The sequence below is a fragment of the Aquila chrysaetos genome, chromosome Z, assembly GCF_900496995.4.
Source record: "Aquila chrysaetos chrysaetos chromosome Z, bAquChr1.4, whole genome shotgun sequence".
Classification (NCBI taxonomy): domain Eukaryota; kingdom Metazoa; phylum Chordata; class Aves; order Accipitriformes; family Accipitridae; genus Aquila; species Aquila chrysaetos.
Genome location: NC_044030.1, coordinates 45,780,991 through 45,803,709, shown reverse-complemented (window position 1 = coordinate 45,803,709; position 22,719 = coordinate 45,780,991). Strand labels below are relative to the sequence as shown.

Sequence of the window (22,719 nt, the reverse complement as noted above, 5' to 3'; positions counted from 1 at the left end):
ATAGGAACAACTGGGCCACTGTAGCGAGTTTTGTAGCATGATGTGTTTTAATGTAAGGACTGTCTTGTTCTACTGGCAGTAATGCAGTGAGCACCTAAAAGTCTGTCAGCTGGATTTGGTAACATCCCAACTTGGAAAGCTGCTATGTTACTCTTTTTCCTGTGTATGCTGGTTCTGTTGCTGTTCAGTTTTAGATCTGTTTGTCTTGTCATAATTATGGTATCTCTAAAAGTTGTTCCTGTTCAGTTTATTCCTAAAGTGTTCAGCACACACTAAAAAAAGGAAAGTAAGGTTAAGAAAAGAATCTTCTGTTGAACTCTTCTATTAAATGTGAAAAACAGCAAAAACATGTCAAGATGAACAAATGAGGATGAAAGCAAAATTGTATTCTTTGTAGCATTCTTGCACACAGTACCATATAACACTAAAGGAAGTTGTGCATTTATGTCTTAAAGATGGTAAAAATTGCATGTAGAATATGTAAGCAGAATATTTTATTTTCTCAAATGTTGTGTGATTTTGCTGAATGTAATTACAGAGAGCATGATAAATGTATCCTAAATGTGGATGGATTTACATCTGGTTTTTGTCTTTACAGTCATTAGTGAGGATGTTGGGTTTGGGTTTTGGTTTTGTTTGGTTTTTTTTTTTTCCTTATTTGCAGTCAGGTAATTTTCTTAATACTGAGTGTTTTTCTAATTTCTGAAAGGTGTAACTGTTGTGACATCAGCTGTGGTGGAATTGCATTCACCTATGAAAATAAAAACAACACTGAAACTGGACTTCAGATTCGACTCTCTGACTTTAGTATTATATAGTCCGAATTCAAAACAGGTAAATATAATTTTGGTTACAAAGAGAAACAAACAGCTTCAATGTTGCCTAGTGTCCTGGAAATTCTGAACGGAAATAGTTTAATTTATGAGCAGAGAAAGTGATTTCTAGCTATAGTATTGAACATGATGGAAATGATAAACAGCTACTGTAACTAAATCTCATGGCAGATATTACAGGAAGGAGAATAATCAGTGGTAGCACATGATATGTGGCATCTTCTGTGATCTGACTAAAAATTTGCTGAAGACTTATCTTAGTTTAAAATACAGTTTGGGAAGAAAAAAATGCAGAGGGATGCAACCTATTCTTTAGTTACACACACATATGTGGACACACAGATATAAATGAAATTGTGGAGAGAGATTTTAAATTGGTATTACAGTATGAATGGACTTTTACTCTTCTTGGTTTAAATTTACAAAACTTGTCAGCAAATTTCTCACTAAAAGTTTGGTAATTTTTTATTGTAAACTTAAGTCTGTTGTTTTACATTTTGAACAATTTTCCAGTATCTGGATAAACACTACGTAGTCATAAGAGATAAAACTTAATTTCTTATTTAGTGTCTTTGCATATACTATGTATTTTTAAACAGCAGACAAACCAAAATTGTGTATGACAATTCTACTTTCTTTTAAACATAGTCTCTCCCTCTCAGTAATGTAAGCTTGCTTTAGCAAGCTGGTAGAAGGGTAAAGCTTTGGTTGTTTTCAGTTTTCTCTGTATGTTATTGATTTGTGTTGTCTTTTGAATTACCAGTGGGTTTATTTAATATATTATTAGAAATCTTACCAATTAGAATAAAGCTCTGTATCACACCTGTGTATTATTTCCATTACCTCTAAGGAAATTACAGACATATTTTCATTTGATTCAAACAGGTTACAAATTTGGATCAGAGAGATGATCTTTTGAAGCTTGCAGAGTTTAAGTTAGTTTTGATGTCAGCTGCTGTCAAAATGTTATCAGATGGTTCAATGAATGCTTCAGTCAAGCTGGCAAACTGTACCTTAGATGATAAAAGACAGTCAATCCAGAAGGCTACACCAAGGTCTGTATTTTGACGTAATTACTGTTTATTGGAGTTTGACAAAGAGTTCCGAATGTTCCCATTTTAGTGTTCTGTTAAAACTGCAATTATTTTGGTGTAGGTGGTTCTTAAAGTACATGTTACTGTAGACTTGTGTGTCTTGCCTTTTGTTCCACATGTTGTTTGAGAGAAATGCTAGAAACAAACTTTAAATATGAAATAAAACAAACTTTAAATATGAAATTAATAAATTCATATAGAAGCAAATTTAACTTTCAGCTTTAACAAAATGCTGGCTAAGTAAGGCTAAGATTTTTTTTTTTCATGAAGACTAACAAACTTCAGTAAAGTATAACGCTTTTGATATGTAAACAAGGAATTGTGATGATTTGTCTTTTTAAAATTATGAAGACCTTTAGTTGCCAATGTATGGGAATCCAGTTTTGAAGTTTTATAGAGTTCATATTAATGTCTTTATTGGTTGTGTTTTAGAATTTGTGGTGTACTTTTAAAATTTACTCTTGTTAATGTATTGCAGCTGGCATGAAAATCATTAGTGTTTTTCAGTATTTGTGGCTGTTTTTTATTGTCTCATTAAATGCTGCCTTAATGGTCTTTCAGGATGGTGGAAATGAAACATGGATTTGAAAAGAAAGTTATGGTGGATATAAGCTATAAGCAGGGGAGAGATGGTACTATTCTTGATGTGATTGTTCAAGAGATATACCTTTGTGCAAGCATGGAGTTTCTACTTACTGTTGCAGATATATTCCTAAAGGCTAATGCAGAAAGTGCTGCTGCACAGAGAAATCTCAAACAGTCATTACCTTTAAAGGAGCAAGGTATATATTGGAAATATTTAAAAATTTGTATTTAAATATCTGTTTTAATTTTGGCATTATAATACTATCTTAAAAATTATAATACTCCTTTCATGCTATTTCCTGTGTTTGTGTGTATAGAACAGCTTATTTTAACTATTGATGTTTCTTTATTTGCATCATGTAAATTGGTTCATGTCCCTTGGTCTTTATTTCCAAATGAAGCTTTGTCTTACCAGTCAAAGGAAATACCTAAAAATGTATGTCTAAAATAAAATGGGAAAGGACAATTACAGCTGGTTTGTTTGGCTATCTTTGCAATCTCAATGAAGTTTATAATGATGATTAGCACCATCATCATTTTCATCCTTCCTGAGAATGATGGAGCATATTATATTATGCTTAAATATGAATTCAGCTTGCCAGATATTGCTGCCTAGAAATGTTGTCATTTCACTTGTCCACTGAAGCAGATTTCTCCCTACATCAGGAAACAGGTTTTTAGCTTGAGTGTCCAATTTGGTCTTGCTAGTGCAGGACCCGATACCTGATATCAGAAATCAGTCCATTAGAGCATCAGAGCAGGAAATGGGCTATTTATGCTTCCAGGCCTTGGGTAGTTTGCATCAGATCTGCAAAGCAAGTCCCTTCTTTTGTTTTTGTTTTCCTGTACTCTGAATATCTTAGTTGTGTCCACCTCAGTTAGGCCTGCTGTGATTATTTAGTAGATGATCAAAATCTAAACAGCTTAGGAAGTCTTACATGAAAGTATATTGCTACTGCAAATGGTTACATCAGGCACTAGTAAATGCTGCATTATTGTCCTATGGAAAAATGTATGTTTTACTGCTCCAGAGAGCAGAAAATGTGTCCAGCATTTTCCGTAAGACCCTATCATAGCTGACTGATGTAGATATTTAGTGAAGCTGATATATTTGCTAGTGTCAGAGGTAATAATAGTGGTGATACTGTTATCCTTTTCATTTTGACAAAGAAGCTTTGTGGAATCTTTTGTTGTGTCTGAAAGTAATTAGAGCTTTAATGGTTTTGTATCTCCAGTGAAAAGCCTAGAAATAAGTCAGTTGCAGGCATCTACGGGTTTTCTGACACCAGTTATGCTAGATCTTATCAGTAAATCTTTAAAACTTCTTTATAAGTTATAAGAGAGATGTTAATAATGACAATTTAATCTTTGAACAATTCATCTAATTTAATTTACATTTTTGAAGCACCTGTGCAGCCTGTATCTACAATGGAGATGAACATTGTTGTTAAAAATCCAGAGATTGTATTTGTGGCCGATTTAACAAGAAGTGATGCTCCTGCATTGGTGGTTACAACGCAGTGTGAGGTCTTCATTAAAAATAGCCCTGAAAGGTATAGCATGACAGCTGCTGTTAAAGAGATACAAATGAAAGCATGCCCATTTCTTCCAGAAAAAAGGAAAGGGAACATTACTACGGTGAGTTTGCAAACATCCAGTTTGTATTTAAAACGTGCTGTGTAACTTATAGTATTAGAATGCAAGTTATTTCTGAAGCTTTCATCATTAGAATGTATAGTACAGACATAGGAGTAAAATTCTGGGGCTAACTTATTTTGTTCATTTTATTCTGTTTCGTCTGATATGCCAAAAACGTCATCTTGATCAGTGGCTTTGAGGTTTGCTTTGTATGACAAGCTAATATTAAGAGCCCAGAGGAGTAAAATGTTAGTAATCTCTTATAGTCCATGTAAGCCAAATAAATAGAATATTATGAGTGTACACTATTTCAAATGCAACGTAGTAAATTTGGAATACTTTCAGTCTGAATCTTTGCATTAAATAGCTATGTAAGTGAATAAGAAAGGGTCACAGACAGAATAGGAAGTATGTAATATGATATAATTTACTTATGGTATGCTGTTCATAAATTCTTTTGTGTTAAGGTCCATAAATCCATTACATTAAAACTGCCTGTTTATATTTTGGCAACCGAATCAGACTTGCTAGTTACTGGGCAGGTGGGAATGCATGGACTTCCAGAGATTCTTATAGTTTTCTGCCTCTACAGCAGGCTATACCTCAGTTAACCCTGTAATGATATTATTGTATCAGAGGAAAAATTCAATTTGACAGTATATCCAACTGTTATCTGTGTCCTCAGACCACAAATGAATTTTGAAAAATGAGTCTTTTCAGCTCTGCATTTATGCTTGCTTACTTTATGGAGCTACATAGAAAAGACCAAAGGTATAAGCACAAAGGGCTGGGACTTCCAGTTCATCTCCTTATCAGATACTTTCATAGCAGCTCAGTTTACTCCTTGGGTAGACAAAGTCTTTGCATTAATCAGTTAACAATCTAGTCATTGAGGAAGTGATGTAGTGAAGCCACATCACAACACAGAGTTGCTTGACTTCCATTTCCGTAGCTGGTGAATGTGGCACAAATATGGCTAGCTTTGTAGAAAGCAATTAGAAGGCTTCACACCAAGCTTTCCCTCTTACAGAAATATCTTGTGCCAGAATCTCTTACCTCAGACTGTAGAAACAAAGACCTGTATCTGATGGGATGCTTGTGCTGTGAAGAGGGAAAGAACTTTGGAGGACCTTAGTTTTGATGCTTAAAACAGTACCTTCTTTGAAAGATTCAGAAAGTTCTCAAGAGAGTAGTAGGGGTCAAAACCGAAGACATTCTCTGCAGGTAGCAGCATAACTTCCCCTTTTGAAAACGTGTACATAAGGAAATTTCTGAGCCCAGTTTTTCTGTAAACAATATGATTTCAGTCTGGGAAACAGAGAAATAGAGGTTCAGATGACATTCCTTGGCCACCTTTGATCAAGAAAGAAAATGTATGATTTGAGGTTATATGAGGATTACAAGATTTCTGAAGGCTGATATTGATGTGAAGATTTTATATTGCCTAAACTCTGGGGACAGTAGTGATGGATGAATTCACCCACCTGATGAATAGGTTTCCCCAGGTACCTGGGAAACTAGCCTCTGGATTTAGAGTAGCACGAGTTCTGAACATTTCTTGCATGTACCTCTAAAGAAGAGTATGTTATTTTTCATTCCCGGCTGTAACACAGAAGAAAAAAAAAAAAAAATTCGAGCAGCAGAGAATGAAATAATAATAGAGACAAAAAAATCTGTTAGATCAAACTCATTTGGAAAAACTGTAAAACTGATTCACAGTGTTTCTATGCCCCCAGCATCTGATTCAGGTATGGACAAAGATGTTGGGAAAGATTGCAAAAACAATATGGTCTGAAACTACTGTTTTTGAAAGACTTATCTACTCAGGTAGGGACAGGAGAGCAAATTTTTCTGTCAAAACAGGCTCAGTAGAGTCTAACTACATCTGAGTGCTTTATTAATCACATAGCACTATGATTTTGTTTATAGTGTACTTTAGATTTGTTTTTGGTAAGCCTTGGCAAGTGGGAGTATGCAAGGACTGATTGTAAAATAAAGCTGGAACTGAGTGATTGTGATTCAAACAGTGGTATTTTTGTTCAGGAAAACTGTAACTGTTGTGGCTGTGTTGCCCTTAACTGAAAAGTCTGATTCTCCTCAAAAGTCACAGGCACGATGATGCAGAGTATTTGAAGACATCTGCAGACTTTACCTAAAGAATGGGGTTGCTGAAGTGTAATGGATTTTACTGTAGCTGACATTTGAATCTTTAATGATTGAGAATGGCTGAGGTGATGCTTCTGATACGTGTTTTGTTTTGTTTTTTTTTCTTTACATTTCAACACATTATTTGTGTTCAGATTGCTCTTAATTTTGAAGAAACATATAATGGTAACTTTTCCTTTTGGTACTTTTGATATGTAGTATTTAAAATTGTATGATTTTTAAAAGATATTTTTTTTTCTCTATTTAACATGTGTTTTTACTCTTTTGTATAGGTATTACAGCCTTGTGACTTCTTCTTTGAAATGAAACAGTCAGGTACTAATCCACAGACAGCTGATCTAACGATTAAATCTCTAACAATAAAAGTAGGTAAACTTTTATTCTGTTTTTAGTTCTCTACTACTTCCTGCTCAGAAGGCTTTGAAGCTGCTTGTGGGATATGTTTCTTAAAAAAAAATGAAATCAGGAATGACTGAAGAGGGGAATTCTTTCTGTTCTTCATCAGGTCACCTACCTGTTTAGCACATGAAAACAAAATTGAAAATTAACAATTGTGTCACAATGCTTTGGTTTTGGAATCTGTGTTTTATAAAATGGCCTGGTGTGCAGACATAAGTTTTGAAGTGTTCAGATAGAGCATTGGGTGATGTAGTTCAGAAAGCTCCTGTCTGGAAGAAAGGCAGGAGTTGAAAATCTGAGGAGGTTGAACTGTAGCTTGTGCAAAGGAATGAGTTTTCAAACTAAGAGTCCTGTAGAGTACAGAGGGGTTTTGTTACTGTAATGTTTTCATTATAATTTTGTGTCTGAAAGTAGCTGACTATTTCCTGTACTACCTTCTCTTTTCCAATTATTCCAACTTCCTATTTGTAGGTTTCACCAATAATCATAAACACAGTAATTACTATTACATCAGCCCTTTATCAAACTGCAGAAACAACAGAAGAGGAGATTAGTCCAATTCCTCCAGACTTGTGGAATAAGAAAGATATAAAAAATCTAAAAATGTGGTTTCTTGAAGAGGCAAATGAAAATGAAGATACAAATCCAACCGCTGAACTGATTCCCACAGGAGAGTCATTGAAAATTAATATAGACTCTGTTTTTCTAACACTTGAAGCTGGGGTTGGGCACCGAACTGTACCAATGCTTTTAGCCAAGTCCTCATTTCTTGGAGAAGTCAAAAACTGGACTACTTTAATCAACCTACGTTCTCGTCTTGAGCTAGAGGTGAGGAATCCTACATAAGAAAGAAAAGTTTTCTTAAGATATTAAACCTGTTATGTTAGACAATAAAAGAAAAACAGTCCATATATTTGATGACTAAACTGCAGATACACGTTATGGGAGCAGGACAGGAATGAGGTGTTACAGTAGTTCAAATGAAAATCTAATGCATTAGATGTAATGTATTAGCAGCAGTAATTAGTGTTATACAAACTCACATTTATACTCTATACAAGTTCACAAAGGCCTGTTGCATCAATAATAAATTTTGGAGTAGCAACTGGCTAAAACTCTTTGACAATCTTAATTTAAGATTACAGTAAAATAATATAGTCATGTGTCATTTCTATAAAATACTATGTTGTACCAGTATTGTACATAAAACATCCAAACTGGCTCATATTTGGAAATTAGTGACTTAAAATGCAGTGGTTGCTGTAGATAGATTTTCTTCCTTATTTTTAGTGCTTTAAACTTCCAGTGCCTACAGTTTAATCCAAAATTTTAAGTGATGCACCTTATACACACCTTATACCACTTACTTGGAAGTGCATCTTTGCGGTAGAGACTTAGCTGCTTCATTTATTTCTCTAGTGCGTTTGCTTCATCTTATGGTGGGGGCTGAAAGCTCAATCTGATTATAAAACTTTTATGTTACCAAAGTAATTAATATAATTGTAAATTGAATTTTAAGTATAGAGCTTTCATTGATTTAACAGTTGTATGTAATTTCCTAATTGACTTCTGCATTTTGATAGGTACACTATTTTAATGAGATGTTTGGGGTGTGGGAACCTTTGCTTGAACCACTAGAAGTTGAGAAGACTGATTTTTTTAAACCGTGGATTCTTGAAATCAAGGTATATTTTCCAAAGCTCAACTCCGATCTTTCATTTCAGTATGTTAGAAGAAACAAAGGCTCTGCACCTTTCATTGCTGAGACTACTCTAACAATTTTGTTCCTTCTTGTTTGTTACTGAGACTTTTTTCCCCAATTAGTGAATGAAACCAGCTCTTGCACAAGTGAAGATCCAGACTCACAGATCTGTTAAGTAATATTGGCTTTCAGGTGGCAAGAAGATTTGATTCGAGTTGCACTAGATAATCATAATGACTTTATAGCAGTTTCTCTAAAGTTAGGTCATATGCTAATGATGCATTCAGTGACTTTGGAAAGATAGAAGACCACTTATCCTGTTCCACAGTAGTATCTAGTAGAAATGTACTGGAAAAACTGATACCTGTTACTGACCAGCACAAAGTGCACTGTGGGAATAGTGCTCTTACCACTCCGGTTCCATCTTTCTTGAGGAAATAGTATAGATTCTGGTCTCAAAGTAGATAAGCATTTATCTAAGGAAGGGCGTTAGTTCTTTTTTCTCTCCTTATGTCTTAACTGTTTTATTACATTGTTTTCTGATTTTTTTCAAAACTTTTCAAGTATTTTTAGCCTGAGAGGTTGCTCAGAATGGATGAACCACCCTTTTCCTAGAACTGTTGTTCAATTAGATTTAACAATTTTCTACAGTAATGGCCTCAGAAGGGTAAAGATTATGGACTTTGATATTGCAATTAAGAAATTGCTATTAAAAATATTCCTAAGAATTTTCCAGAAGGATATGAGACCTAATGCAGGAGGAAGGTAGAAGATAGTGAGTCAAATCTCATATCTTCTTGCCCAGAGTTGACATATAACATTTGGAAATACATAATTTCCAGAAATGTTGAAGGCCAGGAAAATGTAATCCATGTGATTTTTATTTCTTTCCTTCAAACAAATGAAAACATACAAAATAAGTATTTGGTTTGGAAACTTATAAAGACTAAATTTGGAGTTACTGTTTTAAGAACAGGAAATCAATTATGTATAATAGTAATTACACAGTGTTATTAGATATGTTAAGATGAATGTTTTCACACAGCATTTACTGGGTATGTTCTTTATTTTTGAATAATCATAAATTTAGCTACTGTTACTAGAATTTCACTGAATTCTGAAAAATATCTTTTGCCTCTTGCCTTCATTATTCTCTCCCTCTTTTGTATTTATTTGAGAATAAAAACATGAACAACAACAACAAAAAAAAAACATGGCAGGATGTAGAAGCAGGAAAAGGAGGGGAAAAGACTCTTTAAGTGAAACTTGCTTTTACAGAAGGAGTGGTCAGATAAGACTTCTTTAAAAATCTCCTTTCAGATGAAGAAGAAGGCTAAAAAAGCATTGGTTGAATCAGATGCAGAAGAAGAAAACTACAAAGTTCCAGAATATAAAACAGTAATAAATGTTTCCTCAAAAGACCAGCTGAACATTACACTATCCAAATGTGGGCTACAAATGCTGAGTAACTTGGGCACGGTAAGAAAGATTACTTAACTGTGCAGTGTCGGAATTATTAAATAAATGTTTGCACAGATAGTCTTGGTGAAGTCTTATTCAGTACATGTGTTTTGTATCTATACTTTGCTTTCTAGGCCTTTGCTGAAGCTGCTAGTCAAACTTCAGACATCTTCAAAAAAGACCGAGCACCATTTGTAATAATAAATTCTTTAGGACTTCCTATCACTGTCTCGCCTAGTGATTCCTTTAGTGTCCTTAATGTTGAATGTGGAGCAAAAATATTTCATTTAAGAGATGGAGAGAATTTAAATATGGAATTTGTCAGAACAAAAAATGAGAGTGACCAGTTCACAGCAATGACAACACTGAGTAGCAAGAGGTTTTACATTCAGATCTGTAAGTTCCAAAGTTCATACATCTTCTGTTTTTGTCAATACTACATGATGCATAATACTGCACCTTGTACAGGTCAGTAAGTATTGGGGGACTACATAAAATGAAAGGAGTGTTTCTTTGGATTCGAGATGCGTGGCAGTATTTGAAATTCTGCTTTCTTCTTTGCAGCTAAAAGTTACATGTATCATGCTTGTTAATTTTTGTAGCATAAATTTTCTAATATGATGTATTATTTAGGTAACTAATTTTTTTATTTCATAATTTTACTGTAATCAAATATTTTTGTTTGCATTCACATGTTAATGCAGAATTAAGCTGCCCAAAATAATTTTTTTCTTGTGGAATTGAGGCCTGTATGTATGTATGTTCATAGAAGTTACTCTAAAGGGGAATATTTTTAAGAGAAGATTGTTTTAAATAATTTAAAGTAAAGCACAGTTAAAGCTAAAAGTAAAATTTAGCTCTTTTCTAATGGAGTATGTGTTAACAATTTCAGTTGATTCATTGCAACAATTGACAGTTTTTCAAAACTGATTTTTCAAAATGGTCTTGACCATATGATTTATTAGTTGAATTGTTTTTACAATATTTGTGAGCTGTACCTTGTTAATAAGCCATTACATCTTGTAAACATTTCTCTTTATTTGCAGTTGCAAACCCCATTTAATTGAGTGATGGACTCACTCTTTTTCCTGTGGTGATAAACGAATCTGCTGTTTCTTTAGTAACAGTGCAAGACTGGCATGTTAAAAGTGGTGATTGTACTTTTTCATCTGCTTTAATTTTTTTTTTTAATAGATTGAATGATACAGGAAATTCTATTGAATGCATATTTCTGTCTCAATATTTTTATGCTCCTTATGAGTCTTTCTTTTCTCATCTTGTAAATTCTAGGTCCACATAATCATTCTACTGTGGAAAAGATTCCATTGACAAAAGTGGGTCGATGTATTTACAGAGTGAGACACGAGGAATCAGGTGTTGAAAGGTCCATTGTCTGCCAGATTGATACTGTTGAAGGAAGCAAGATGATAACTATACGTTCTCCTATTCAGGTTACATTTCCATGCATTATAATTTCATTATTACTTTAATTTTTTAATGAATGAAAATGATCCTATACTCTTTAAATAAACATTTTAAAAAACATATTTTAAAAAATTATCTGAACAATTCATGTAACTTTGCTGTTGTTTATTATAAGATAGTTTAAAAGAGTTTTTCAAGAATAAAAAGTTTTTTCAAAGTGGCAAAGACGGTGGGTGGGCTGGAGGTAGAAATGGACCAGATTTTAGGTCAGAGTCATTCATCAGTACTGTTTTCTAATGCTAGCTCTAATTTCAGTCTTGTTGAACTAAGTGCTTTGTGTGAAGTGATCAAACCTCTCTTAACCTTACCTTGGTTCCGCAAGGTTATCCTTCTATCGGATTATTTCTTTTTTTCATCTTGTACCATTAATACATGAATTTCAAATTTAGTACCAGGTCAGCTGAAGAGTGAGCCCTTTGAGCATATATCTTTTTTGATTGAATAGTATTTTTGATAGACATTATATGGTTTACAAGTACAGGGATGGTCCAGATATTAGTGTTCAATAGTGATAATGTAACAGGGACATTTCACTTGCTGCTTTTGCCCAGAGTGGTTTACGACTTGGTTAATAACCAGATTTACTGTTTTATTCTTCCCTAAACTAATTTTTTTTTCCCAGAGCTAATAATGCCATTAAATTAACACTGAAATAAATAAAATAATGTTTGCAAAGAACAGGAGAACTATATACGACCCAAATTATAATGGGTATTGATGGTTTAACCTTAAATAAGTATTTGACTTCCCTTGTGGTTTTTGCCATATGGATTTTGACCCACACAGCCTTGTATGTGCTATATTTTTAGGAAAAAGTTCTTCGGAAAGTTATTATATAGTTCAGATTTACTTGTCTTTGGTTTTACAGAGCTTTATGTTTCTTCTTGAAAAGAATTTTACAACTAATGTATTAATTTCATAATTAAAATATAACATTAATCTGCACAACCAAATCATTTAAGGAGATTTGCTGGTGTTAGAGACAGTTATTTTGAAATACCTGACCTTGAATGGTAAATGGGTAAGATGAACAATGAGAGAGTTCTCACTCTGTGCTCTGTTAGGCTCAAAACACTTTATCTTTCCATTTTTTCCTAATGTATGTTGCTGGATTTTTATTTCATATAGATAAGGAACCATTTTTCAATCCCATTAAATATTTTTGAGGAAGGAAGATGCTTAGGGACTGCTTCACCAGAAAATGAATTCAACATACCATTGTCCTCTTACAGGTACTTCGTTGCATTATTGTTTTATCATGGAATATGTTTATACATTGTTGATTATTGTATCCATACAATTATGCAGAAAAAAAATTTAATTGTTCTCTCTGCTACTTCATACTGCAATTAATACTGTGCTATCATTGCTGGGTAGGATCTTCTCAGAGCATCTAGTCTGAGTTAAACAGAATACTATTTGATTCTTGAATTGGAAGTCTTTTGAAATCCATTTTACTGAACAAATTAAATTAGCTAAGTTACTTTAAGGATCCAAGCCCAGGTACTTCTGGAACACAGTGATTGTTATCTGCACAGTACAGACTTTTTTTCTTAAAAAGGGCTTTTGATGTTTTGTGATACTGAAGTAAAAAATTGAAACTAATACACTTAAACTCTCTCACAGATGTAGAAAAAGACTTGCAAACCTTATAAAAAATTGTCTTCCAGTATAGCTATGCTATTAGCACCTTCAAGCCAATACCCACTTAAAACTGCAATGAGTTTGTACACATAGTTTAGCCGAACTGTCCCCAACTTTTAGACAGATAAGTTTGCTTTGATTATTTTTTATGATGACAGACTTTTTCCTTCTGTTTTCCCCCAAACACTCTCCCCCCTTTTTTCTAAGATAACAGCTGTGTATCTTTTCGTTAAGTAAGTTACACTTTACTGTAGATTAATGTAAGTTCATTAATGTTTCTATCTGTGTTTTATTTAATGAAGTTTAGTGACATTCTGATTCATTGCACAGATACATGGGTGAGTTCCACTAGGCAGGAAATGTTTACTAACAAAAATCTTCAGTCAAGGAGCAGCTGATTGGATTAAAGCAGTTGCCTTACAAAAGCCATGTGTGTAAATGCATAAACTTGATGCTTTATGGGACTGGAAAGAAGGGCACTTTCTGCGGATCTGTCATAGGAGTGAATTGTTTATCCAGACCTTTGGCTTGGAACAGGAATATAGCAGCACTTTTAAGGGAAGTCAGTAGCCTCTTCATAAGAATCTCCAACAGTCACTTCTTTGCAAGGGAAGTATGTGGAGGTATGGAACAAAAAACTCCAACTGGTATAATTCACTTAACTTTTGTGATCCAGACCACCTTTTGCTTCCTCCTTTAAGCAAGATAAAGGCAGGCAATGAATTACTGTCAGAAATCTTCCAAAATCCAAATAATCCTAGAATGTTAGTGTTGCATAGTACTTTTTCCTAAATGAAAAATTCAAACTCATACTGAATGTTTAAAAAAAGTTTTCATTTACAGATCCATACTAAGTTTGCAACCGCTAGCCAATGAAAATGGAGTGGATGGAGAATATGATATGTGTGAAGGAATTACATTTGATGAAATTATGAAAAATGTTGACAGTTTATTACAAAGGAAATGCCAGTCTGTGAGGTCAACTAACTACTCACTTATCATCAATATTGTTCCTGTAAAAGACATGTTGACATCTTCATTATGTGCAGAAGATCAATGGGATTTTCCATATGTTGTTCATTTATGGCCTTCTGTTCTTCTCCGCAATCTGCTTCCTTATCAAATCACTTACTCTGTAGAGGTAATTCTTTAATGTTTGTATTATTTGTGATGTTTCCCACCTATGGTATGAAAGCTGAGCAGCTAGTTGAAATATGTTTATAAATGGATATTAGAAGAAAGACTTCTGTTAAAGTATCTGTGAAGCAAGTTTACAGATCTTGTAAGGGCAAGTCTGTATGTATAGAAATGAAACAGTACCAGAATGTGAAAAGTGATGGTATTAATCATTAGTAATAAGTCATACTTTAGATATATATGCAAAGTAAAACCTACACTGTGCACGTTTAGCCCTGTGAGAGAGTCGCTTGCTGTTGCTCAAGTGCAGCTTAAGCCTAACTGCAGTGTAGTTTTTCCTGTGAATTATGACTGCCTCAAGTGACATAAGTGGGTCAGCCTGCAGCAGCATTTTATGTGCTGTCACGGTCACTGACTTGTAGCAGTAGCATGCTTTTAGTGACTTCTCACAGACCTGCCTTTTTGCCAGGTTTTGGTTTGAATTGCAGCCTAGTGCCAGACTTTATATTCTTTTCACATGAAATTAAACAATTAGGTGCACTTTGACTGTTAATAGTCATTCATTCCAGGGCCAGATGAGAGCCAGTCTCTTGTAAAACACCTAAAACATGTACAGTGTGGACATTGGTTCCTCAACACTAAATGTTTCATTCTGTGGATCTGCTATGGTTGTGTCCCACTCCTTAATGATGTAGACATAAGATAGAGATATAGATGGGAGACACTGAAACATTTTTTTTCAGATGATCTTAGTATTTAGTATTTGGACTCAAATAGTAAAACTGAATGATAAAATTTTGTTGCAAATGCACGATTACTAGAGCTAGAGACCGTGGCCTCTACCAAATGTATGGAAGGAACAGGATTTTTTCTGCATGTGTCTTATAAATTTAAACTTAGTGAAAGAAATACTGAGTTGAGGAAATCTGTCACTTAAGCATGTTTATGTATTTGAATTTGGTGACAGATTTTTTTTTTGGTGTTAAATAAAGATGACAATGACAAGGGTTTTTCTGTAAAATGTTGTGTTAAGGTAGATGTTTAAGAATGTAACATGGTTAAATAGCATAATAAGTATTTAAAAATTATGCCTAAATAATTTGTATGTATCTTAATTTTCACAGCTAGCTAGAAAAGAAAAGTTGATATGAATTTTGAGTGTGACTTATGCAAATGTACGCTGTTTGGATTTTTTTTAAGGGAAATGGGAACAAGTATGACACTCTACAAGAAGGCTGTTCAGCCCAGATTCATAATGCAGTCTTGGATCAAACAAAACTAGATTTACAGTTGCTTAACTATCTTGATCAAAATTGGAAAAGTGAGTACCATATAAAAAGCAATCTACCTGATATCAGCTTCACAACGTTTTACTGCATCACGGAGTTGGATAAGACTGAGCTGGATATTGCTGTCCACGTGACCTACACAACTGGGCAGATGGTTATAGCAATTCACAGTCCGTACTGGATGGTAAATAAAACTGGTCGAATGTTGCAATACAAAGCTGATGGTATTCACCGCAAGCATCCTCCGGATTACAAAAGGCCGCTCCTTTTTTCTTTTCAGCCCAAAAACTTCCTTCAGAATAACAAGGTATTATATCTTGTAAAACCTGACAGCTCCACACTCCCCAGTGTTTTTGTATGAAAGTATTTTTTACACTGAGAAAGTTACCTACACTACACTGTGCTCTGAAAAGGGCATGCAACCTACAATATCTCTGTCTAAAGACAATATTTTAAATAAGTGTAGTGTCAGATATGCTTGAGGTGGGAAATTTACATTATCAAAGGTGGTTTTAAGAAAGAGATCTTTGAGAGGAATAAAATTCACTGAGAAATGTTTCCTAAATGAAAGAATTTCCTTTATCCCATTTAAACTGCATCAATAAAGGTCCTTATTTCAAGTAAGACCTAGAAGTTTTGTAAGAAATGTAAACTGCAGTACTTGAAAAATTGATGCTACTTGAAAAATGAATGCTTGCAGTGGTGGTTGGTAGGTTGTGTCTGAGCTTGTAGTCAGCTAAGGTTAAGATGCAGTTTACCATTTGAGTCTGCCATGTGAGTTTTTTTAGTGCTGAGTATTACTGATGGATGAATGATATGAGAGAGATCACAAGACTGTGTTGATTTGCCTTTGAGATGTTAATTGTGATAAGTTTTGGAAAGGATCCTTATGTGGTTGCTTCCTCTGGAGTATCTTACACTTATAATGCTTATTCCACATAGCTTATAACTAAGGGTGGTAGAAAATATCTTCGTGAGAAGATACTGGCAATTGTTGTGTCTTGACTTTTTAATAGACAAACCAGCATTTCCAGTATGCACTTGTATTTATATATATGCATACTTTATATATGATTTAAATGTTGTCAGTGTCTGTAAATTGAAAGTTAATTTAGGGTGCTTCTTCACAGGTGCAACTTATGGTAACTGATAGTGAGCTGTCTGATCCATTTTCACTGGACACAGTTGGAAGTCATGGTTCTGTGAAATGCAAGAGTCATAAAAAGGAGTATCAAGTGAGTTAAAATTATCTTTCAAATTCATTACTTTCAGGAGATATAAATGAGGTAAGAAAAGAACAACATACTTCTAACAATGTCTTTCTATTCACAGGTCGGTGTCACCATAAACAACAGCAGTTTTAATATTACTAGAATTGTAACTTTCACTCCATTTTTTATGATCTCAAATAGAAGCAAATACACTTTGGAAGTAGCTGAAGAAGGCAAGGAAAAGTGGATTCCTATTGTTTTGCAACAGGTAAACTTATAAAGGAAGCTGTTCTGAGTCATTTCTCTAAGGGTAAAAAAAAAAAAAACCAAAATGGTTTGAACACTCACTGATGGAAAATACGAGCCATGCATAGTGTTCAATGACAGTGTCTGAATATATTGTGCTTGCGTCCTGTTACCTTTTCTCAGTGTTGCTTTAGGACTTATTGTGAAGCTGGTTTACATTGTAATTGGAATGTTTTCTCTGTTACTTGCATCATAAATAGACCTGTACTGCTACTATATTATCTCTCTCTGCAGTGGCACTGAAACTTCTGTTCAGTTTTTGCAGTGGAGTCTGACAGAGTATTTTGGCTGAGCTGGTACATGTCACGCCACTTTCATATAGGAAGAAAATCCCTCACATGGATCAGTTCAGATAGCTCTAAACTGTTCTTCTGAGACTAGTCTCACAGCTGTTTTTTAGTGCTTAATGAATGCATCATTTCTACAGAGGGATCCCTGGCCCCCAGGGCAAGTGGTGTGGAAATGGCTTTTGGGCTTTTGTCTATGCTGCAGAGGTCCAGACTGTTGCAGATTGGGTGTGCAGCTTGGCTGTTTGCACTGCAGTATCCCTCAATTACATTTTGTATGTGTTTGGAGGCCATCATGCCTTCCTTCAGGACATGTAGGAAAAGAAATGTCTGTTTGGGGTAGCGTTGGATGTCTGTGAAAGCTGAAAGTGATCCATACTGCCTTCTGGGAAGAGTGAAATCTCCCTCCTTACCTTCCAATGAGTCTTGAAAAGAGCATATCCAAACCAGACAGAGTTTAGCCTAACAAATAGTGCAGTTGGAGGCCCTCTTGCTTTTCTTTAGCGTTGTAGATACTCCAAATGGTTACCAAAAAATGCTTGCAAACTAAAATACCAAAGTTAAAAGAATATTTTAAATCAGATTTGTAACCAGATCTTTTTGTTACATTTTTGGTACCTCCCACACATGCGCCTTAAGTGAGCATTTTATCTTTAATGATTATGGAAGAGAAATACCATTTAAATATCATTGTTTCAATTTCTGGAATTGATACTACTTTGCGTGCTTCTTGTTGTCATTGTTCCATTGTGATTTTTAAGTGTACACAATGATGTTTAGATCTTTAAGTGTTTAGGTCAGTTCAGCTTCCCATAATGTTTATCATTGTTTTCAGAAATGTTTCTTTGCTTCTACTCAAGAACAGGCTATTTGTCATAAGCCTACACATTTGTTCTATTTCCTAATATTCTTATGTTCCTCTGCACCAAACTTTTGTTTGACTCTACATGGGTTTTGGGTTCCTTACATGCATGATTCCTCATTTACTTTGTTGATAAAGCTCTGAAATGACAAAGGTTCATGTGTAGTGGGATGGGCTACTTCATATCTGACTTTTTACTCTGAGAAAATATAGTCAGATTTTATTACTTCTTGGTGTCTTGTGGTTTATATTTGATATAGAGTTATTATTAGAATAAATTGAATTATTTTACAGGAACTTTTGAAATTTTCTGCAAAACTATTCAAAGGTAATAGTTTTGAAAGTTCAAACACATTGCCACATATATAATCTGTGGTTTTCCTGTGTTGGCTGTTTTACTGATAAGCTTACAGAATTTTCTACCTTGTCCCACAAGTGTCATCGTTTCTCAGGTGTTTCATAATTGTATTAGTTGATCTTAGTCTCCTTTCTGTTATCAAGTATCAAAGGAGGACTTTGTAGATTTTAGGATCACTCCTAATATTTTTTGAAATAATATTATCAAATGGAGTAATAGAGGTCAACAGAGGAATCTGTATCCCCTCCTAAATTATTCCAAACTTCAGTCCCAAAATTGCTTGCCTTTCCACATTGTGTCAATATTTTACCTTTTGATAAGCAGTCTCTCAAAATCTGTGATGTGATAGTTAAGTCTGCCAAGGTTGTTAATTTCTAACCCAGTTGCTCAATCCAGTATGTTTCTTACCTCTTCTAAAGCTAGGTAGAGTCCAGCCACTATTGGTCTGTCTTTGGACATCCAGGACAGACTTCCAGGAACAAGTTCCCATCTGATCCTGTTCTTGAGGTGCAGAACTGTACTATCCAGCTAACCTAGATTTTTTTTTTTTTTAATTAATGCCTGTGATTTTGAGTACTTCTCACTTTAGTCTTTTACATTAGGTTGATCTTCAAAAAACCAAGCTTGTTGAAATGTTAATTCATATCTCAGCTTGCTCCCCTCTCCCCCCATTCTATTTTTGTCATTTTAAGTTGAGTCCTTCCTGCTCCTTTTTTTTATCCACTCTTCTTTCTTAGTGACAGATAGCTTGTCTTCTAAGGGACAAAAGCAATCCTTGTGTAGAACCCATCTCCTCTTGGACATGTTTCCTGTCTGGAAAGCAGTCAATCTATCAGAAACTTTAATTACTATTTTTAGAAAAATCTATTGTTCTTCAAAGGTTGTAATAGAAGTTGTTGGACAATGATTAGTATGAAATGGCTTGCCAAGGACAGTCCTTCGAGCAGAAGACAGTTGACCAACATAGAGAGAGAAAGAAAGAATGAAAATATTGCTGAAGACTGTACATGAGACCACTGCTAAATATAAATTAAAGATCCTATTATGAAATGGAGATTGTTGTATATATATAATACCTAGTGAAGCACTTAACAAGTGTTTGGCAAAACATTTGGCAACAGCATCATTTTGTGACACTTTCTGTGGCTAAAGACTATTGCAAAAATTTATTTTTCACTTCTCTGTGGTTAATTCTGTAACTTCTTGTTTAGCCAATCCTTTTTACTTATGTTGGTTTTGATTTTAAACTTTCATTTACTGTTGACTGATTCTCCTTTAATTTCCTTTGAGGTCTCTTAATTTCCATGTTGAGATTTACTTGCTGTGTTTTATGCTAGTTTACAATCCAATTTAAATTTCCTTTGTCTGTAGGATACGTGTTGATGTAGATAACACCTTCAATCTTTCTGTTTAACTATATTTTTTTCCTTTGTCTTCCTGCTTCCTGTGGTGTGAGAAACAATGGGAAAGGGAACTTAGTGGCATGGTAAGTTGGTGAACTAGTCTTTCACCATTGAAGATTTAATTCTAGGATTCAGACGCAATTAAATATAAACATCTAATTTCTTAACCTATGTTTGAGAATGATGCTCCTGAAGTTTTGGATGTTGCAGGTGAACAGTTTGAAATACAGGAAAACTCGTCTATCTAGACAGCCTTCGGCTCTTGCTGGTTGAGAGTTATTGTTAATAATAGCTTGTTCCTGTGGCAGGACTCTTTTAATTAGTTGGAAACTTTTCATTAGTTACAATTAAAACTTTTGTCTTCCCTGCCTCCTTGTCTTACCCATTTGGTGTGTAAACTATTGAAGAGAGATTGTCTATGGGATTTTTAAACCCAGAATTGCTGTGATTTCAACTGTGGATGTGAATAGCAGAACATGCTCTCTGATTTAGCTGCCTAATGCTGCATATTTTATTTATGTATGTTTTATACCCACGTATATATGTGTGTGTATATGTATTTTTATGGATATATATAAAGTATATCAAAAGAACATCTAATATGCTGATGTCCTGCATACGCAAGTTACTATGGGGAGTGTATTTATGCTAATATCCCTTTTTGTCATTGTCACTATAAGATTGATCTGTAATTTTTACTTCTTTGGCAAAAGGTCTGTTAATGGAAGAACAGTTTTGTCAATTGATCTTTTTAAATTTTTTTTTTTTTAACAACTTGGCCATTTCAGTGTTGTAGCCACACTCAGCTTTATACTCTGGATTTCGTATACATTATCCATTTTAAATCTACTTGTTCATGTGAATATGAAGTCCTACTGTTTTCACTTTTAGCTCCTTAACTCCTCAGTTTCTTCACTGTAGTCTGAATTATTTCTGACTTGCTTTCAATTTATTGTGTTCAGGTAGGTAAGTACTTTTTGGTTTTTTAATGGAGTTTCTGATCCAACTCATTACGCTTTTGGGTAGAATTTCAGTAGATGAACTTTGGGCTGAAATGTATGCTATTTAACATGTAGTTTGTTTTCTCACTTACTTTAAAACATCTGATTTTTTTTTTTTTTCTAGTGCATTCCTTTTTGGCCTGAAAATGATGCCAACAAACTGCTTGTTAGAGTTGAAAACTCTGACCTCCCCCCAAAGAAGATAAATTTTGATAAGCAAGAAAACTGTCTCCTACTGCATTTGGACAACAAGGTAAATGGTTGCCTTCGGAAATTGGGTAAACCAACATAAATAACTGTTTAATTTTCATTCTCAAAACTTTCTGTCTTCCCATACAATCAAGTATTGCAAAACCTTAGCTGGGGAAAAGATTATGTATATGCAAGTGCATTATTCTCATTCTTGTGCTCTCTCTTTCCTGTGTGTGTACACACAGATATAAGTAGGTGTTTCGTTTTAAGCGGTTCTCTGGGAGGCAGGTCTATAGAAGTTGAAACAGAGATTATTTTGCTAGTGTTGTCTCGCTGAAGCTGAGAGGTATTTACATTAGTTCTAAAATAACCCTGTTACTTTTCAAAGTAACTTTGACACCACTAAATTTACTTCTATGTTGCATGTAGTCTCATCTAGTAGTAGTTTTAAAATATATTAGTCTTTTTAATAGTAGAATGTTTTGGAGGGCATTAATGCATATGACTGGTTCAAGGAAGATTCCTCTACCACCAGCCTAAATTTTGACAATACAGAACTTCTCCATAGTTTTGATTATTAAGTGTAATGCCTGTTACCTAGTAGTTAGATCAGGGAAATATTTTAAAGACATGTTAAAACAGGTTGGTTGGTTGACTATTTGGCGGTTTTATCTGAGAGAGAAGTTTTCCAAAATATGTCAACTACATTTGCTTTACTAGAAATTAATTCCATTGTTATTTACTTCATAATTTTTATATCTGATAGCTTGGAGGAATTACAGTGGATGTCAACCTGACTGAACATTCTACAGTGATTACTTTTTCTAATTACCATGATGGCGCAGCTCCATTTCTCTTGATAAACCATACTAAAGAAGAAATTATTGAGTATGGACAAAGGTATGTAGGAAGAGTTTTAGTGTGGATGTCTGCATGGTGACATGTGATCTGTTATTTCACATATTGTAAACATGCCTATTTCTTAAGAAGCCTATTTTTTAAGATATGGCTGTCTAATTTTGTCAGAGCACCCCAAAATGTCTTGTTTTATAAATCGAAGAGAATGAATTGTTACCAGTGCAGTGTTATATAGTGCTAGGTGCCTGTTTCTACAAGTAAAGAAGCTGTTTTGTGAGCTAAAGAAGCTTTCTGGTCTCTTTTTATATGAATTTTATGGCCTTGCCCTCTACATTCCTTTACATTCCTGGTGGGGGAAAAGGATATGCTTGGCTTTTCTGAAACTGTGCAGGTGCTGACTGTGCAGAATAAGTAACAAATTAATTGTAAGTGTAATTAGATTTGAGACTTACTGTCCTATCATATTTAGTTGAGATTTAGCTGAAAGAATGGGTTAAAAAGTTATTGGAGAGATGAGGGAATGGGCTGAAAAATGGGTAGGTATTTACATAAATTTTTGTCAAGCCAGACCAAAACTAAGATTATTTTAACAAATATGAATTATCTGCAATCGGTGAAAATTTGGCTGTGCACCTGCATGCAGCTGTACTGGTTCTGTTCTCAAGATGGAATGTCTTTATAATGCTGTGCTACTGTATGCAGATACTGTGCAGTGCTGAGAAGTGTAAGCATATCTACAGCATTCTTGACCTGTTTCTTTTAAAAAACCAAACAGCCTCTACCATTTTTTCCTTTCAGTCAGTCAAAG

At 34.4% G+C, this 22,719-nt stretch overlaps 1 protein-coding gene across 1 annotated transcript in view; it reads left to right on the top strand.

The window, feature by feature from the left end:
- Window positions 1-22,719, top strand: part of VPS13A (vacuolar protein sorting 13 homolog A) — a 109,834-nt gene that overhangs the window by 53,057 nt on the left and 34,058 nt on the right. Inside the window, exons 36-52 of the mRNA XM_030005170.1 lie at window positions 710-834; window positions 1,719-1,888; window positions 2,489-2,709; window positions 3,918-4,150; window positions 6,589-6,681; window positions 7,187-7,543; window positions 8,299-8,400; window positions 9,738-9,896; window positions 10,013-10,274; window positions 11,169-11,329; window positions 12,492-12,595; window positions 13,851-14,148; window positions 15,345-15,740; window positions 16,564-16,668; window positions 16,766-16,912; window positions 20,986-21,114; window positions 21,820-21,953. Of these exons, the coding sequence (XP_029861030.1) occupies window positions 710-834; window positions 1,719-1,888; window positions 2,489-2,709; window positions 3,918-4,150; window positions 6,589-6,681; window positions 7,187-7,543; window positions 8,299-8,400; window positions 9,738-9,896; window positions 10,013-10,274; window positions 11,169-11,329; window positions 12,492-12,595; window positions 13,851-14,148; window positions 15,345-15,740; window positions 16,564-16,668; window positions 16,766-16,912; window positions 20,986-21,114; window positions 21,820-21,953 (3,196 nt within the window). The remainder of the gene's footprint in view (window positions 1-709; window positions 835-1,718; window positions 1,889-2,488; window positions 2,710-3,917; window positions 4,151-6,588; window positions 6,682-7,186; window positions 7,544-8,298; window positions 8,401-9,737; window positions 9,897-10,012; window positions 10,275-11,168; window positions 11,330-12,491; window positions 12,596-13,850; window positions 14,149-15,344; window positions 15,741-16,563; window positions 16,669-16,765; window positions 16,913-20,985; window positions 21,115-21,819; window positions 21,954-22,719) is intronic.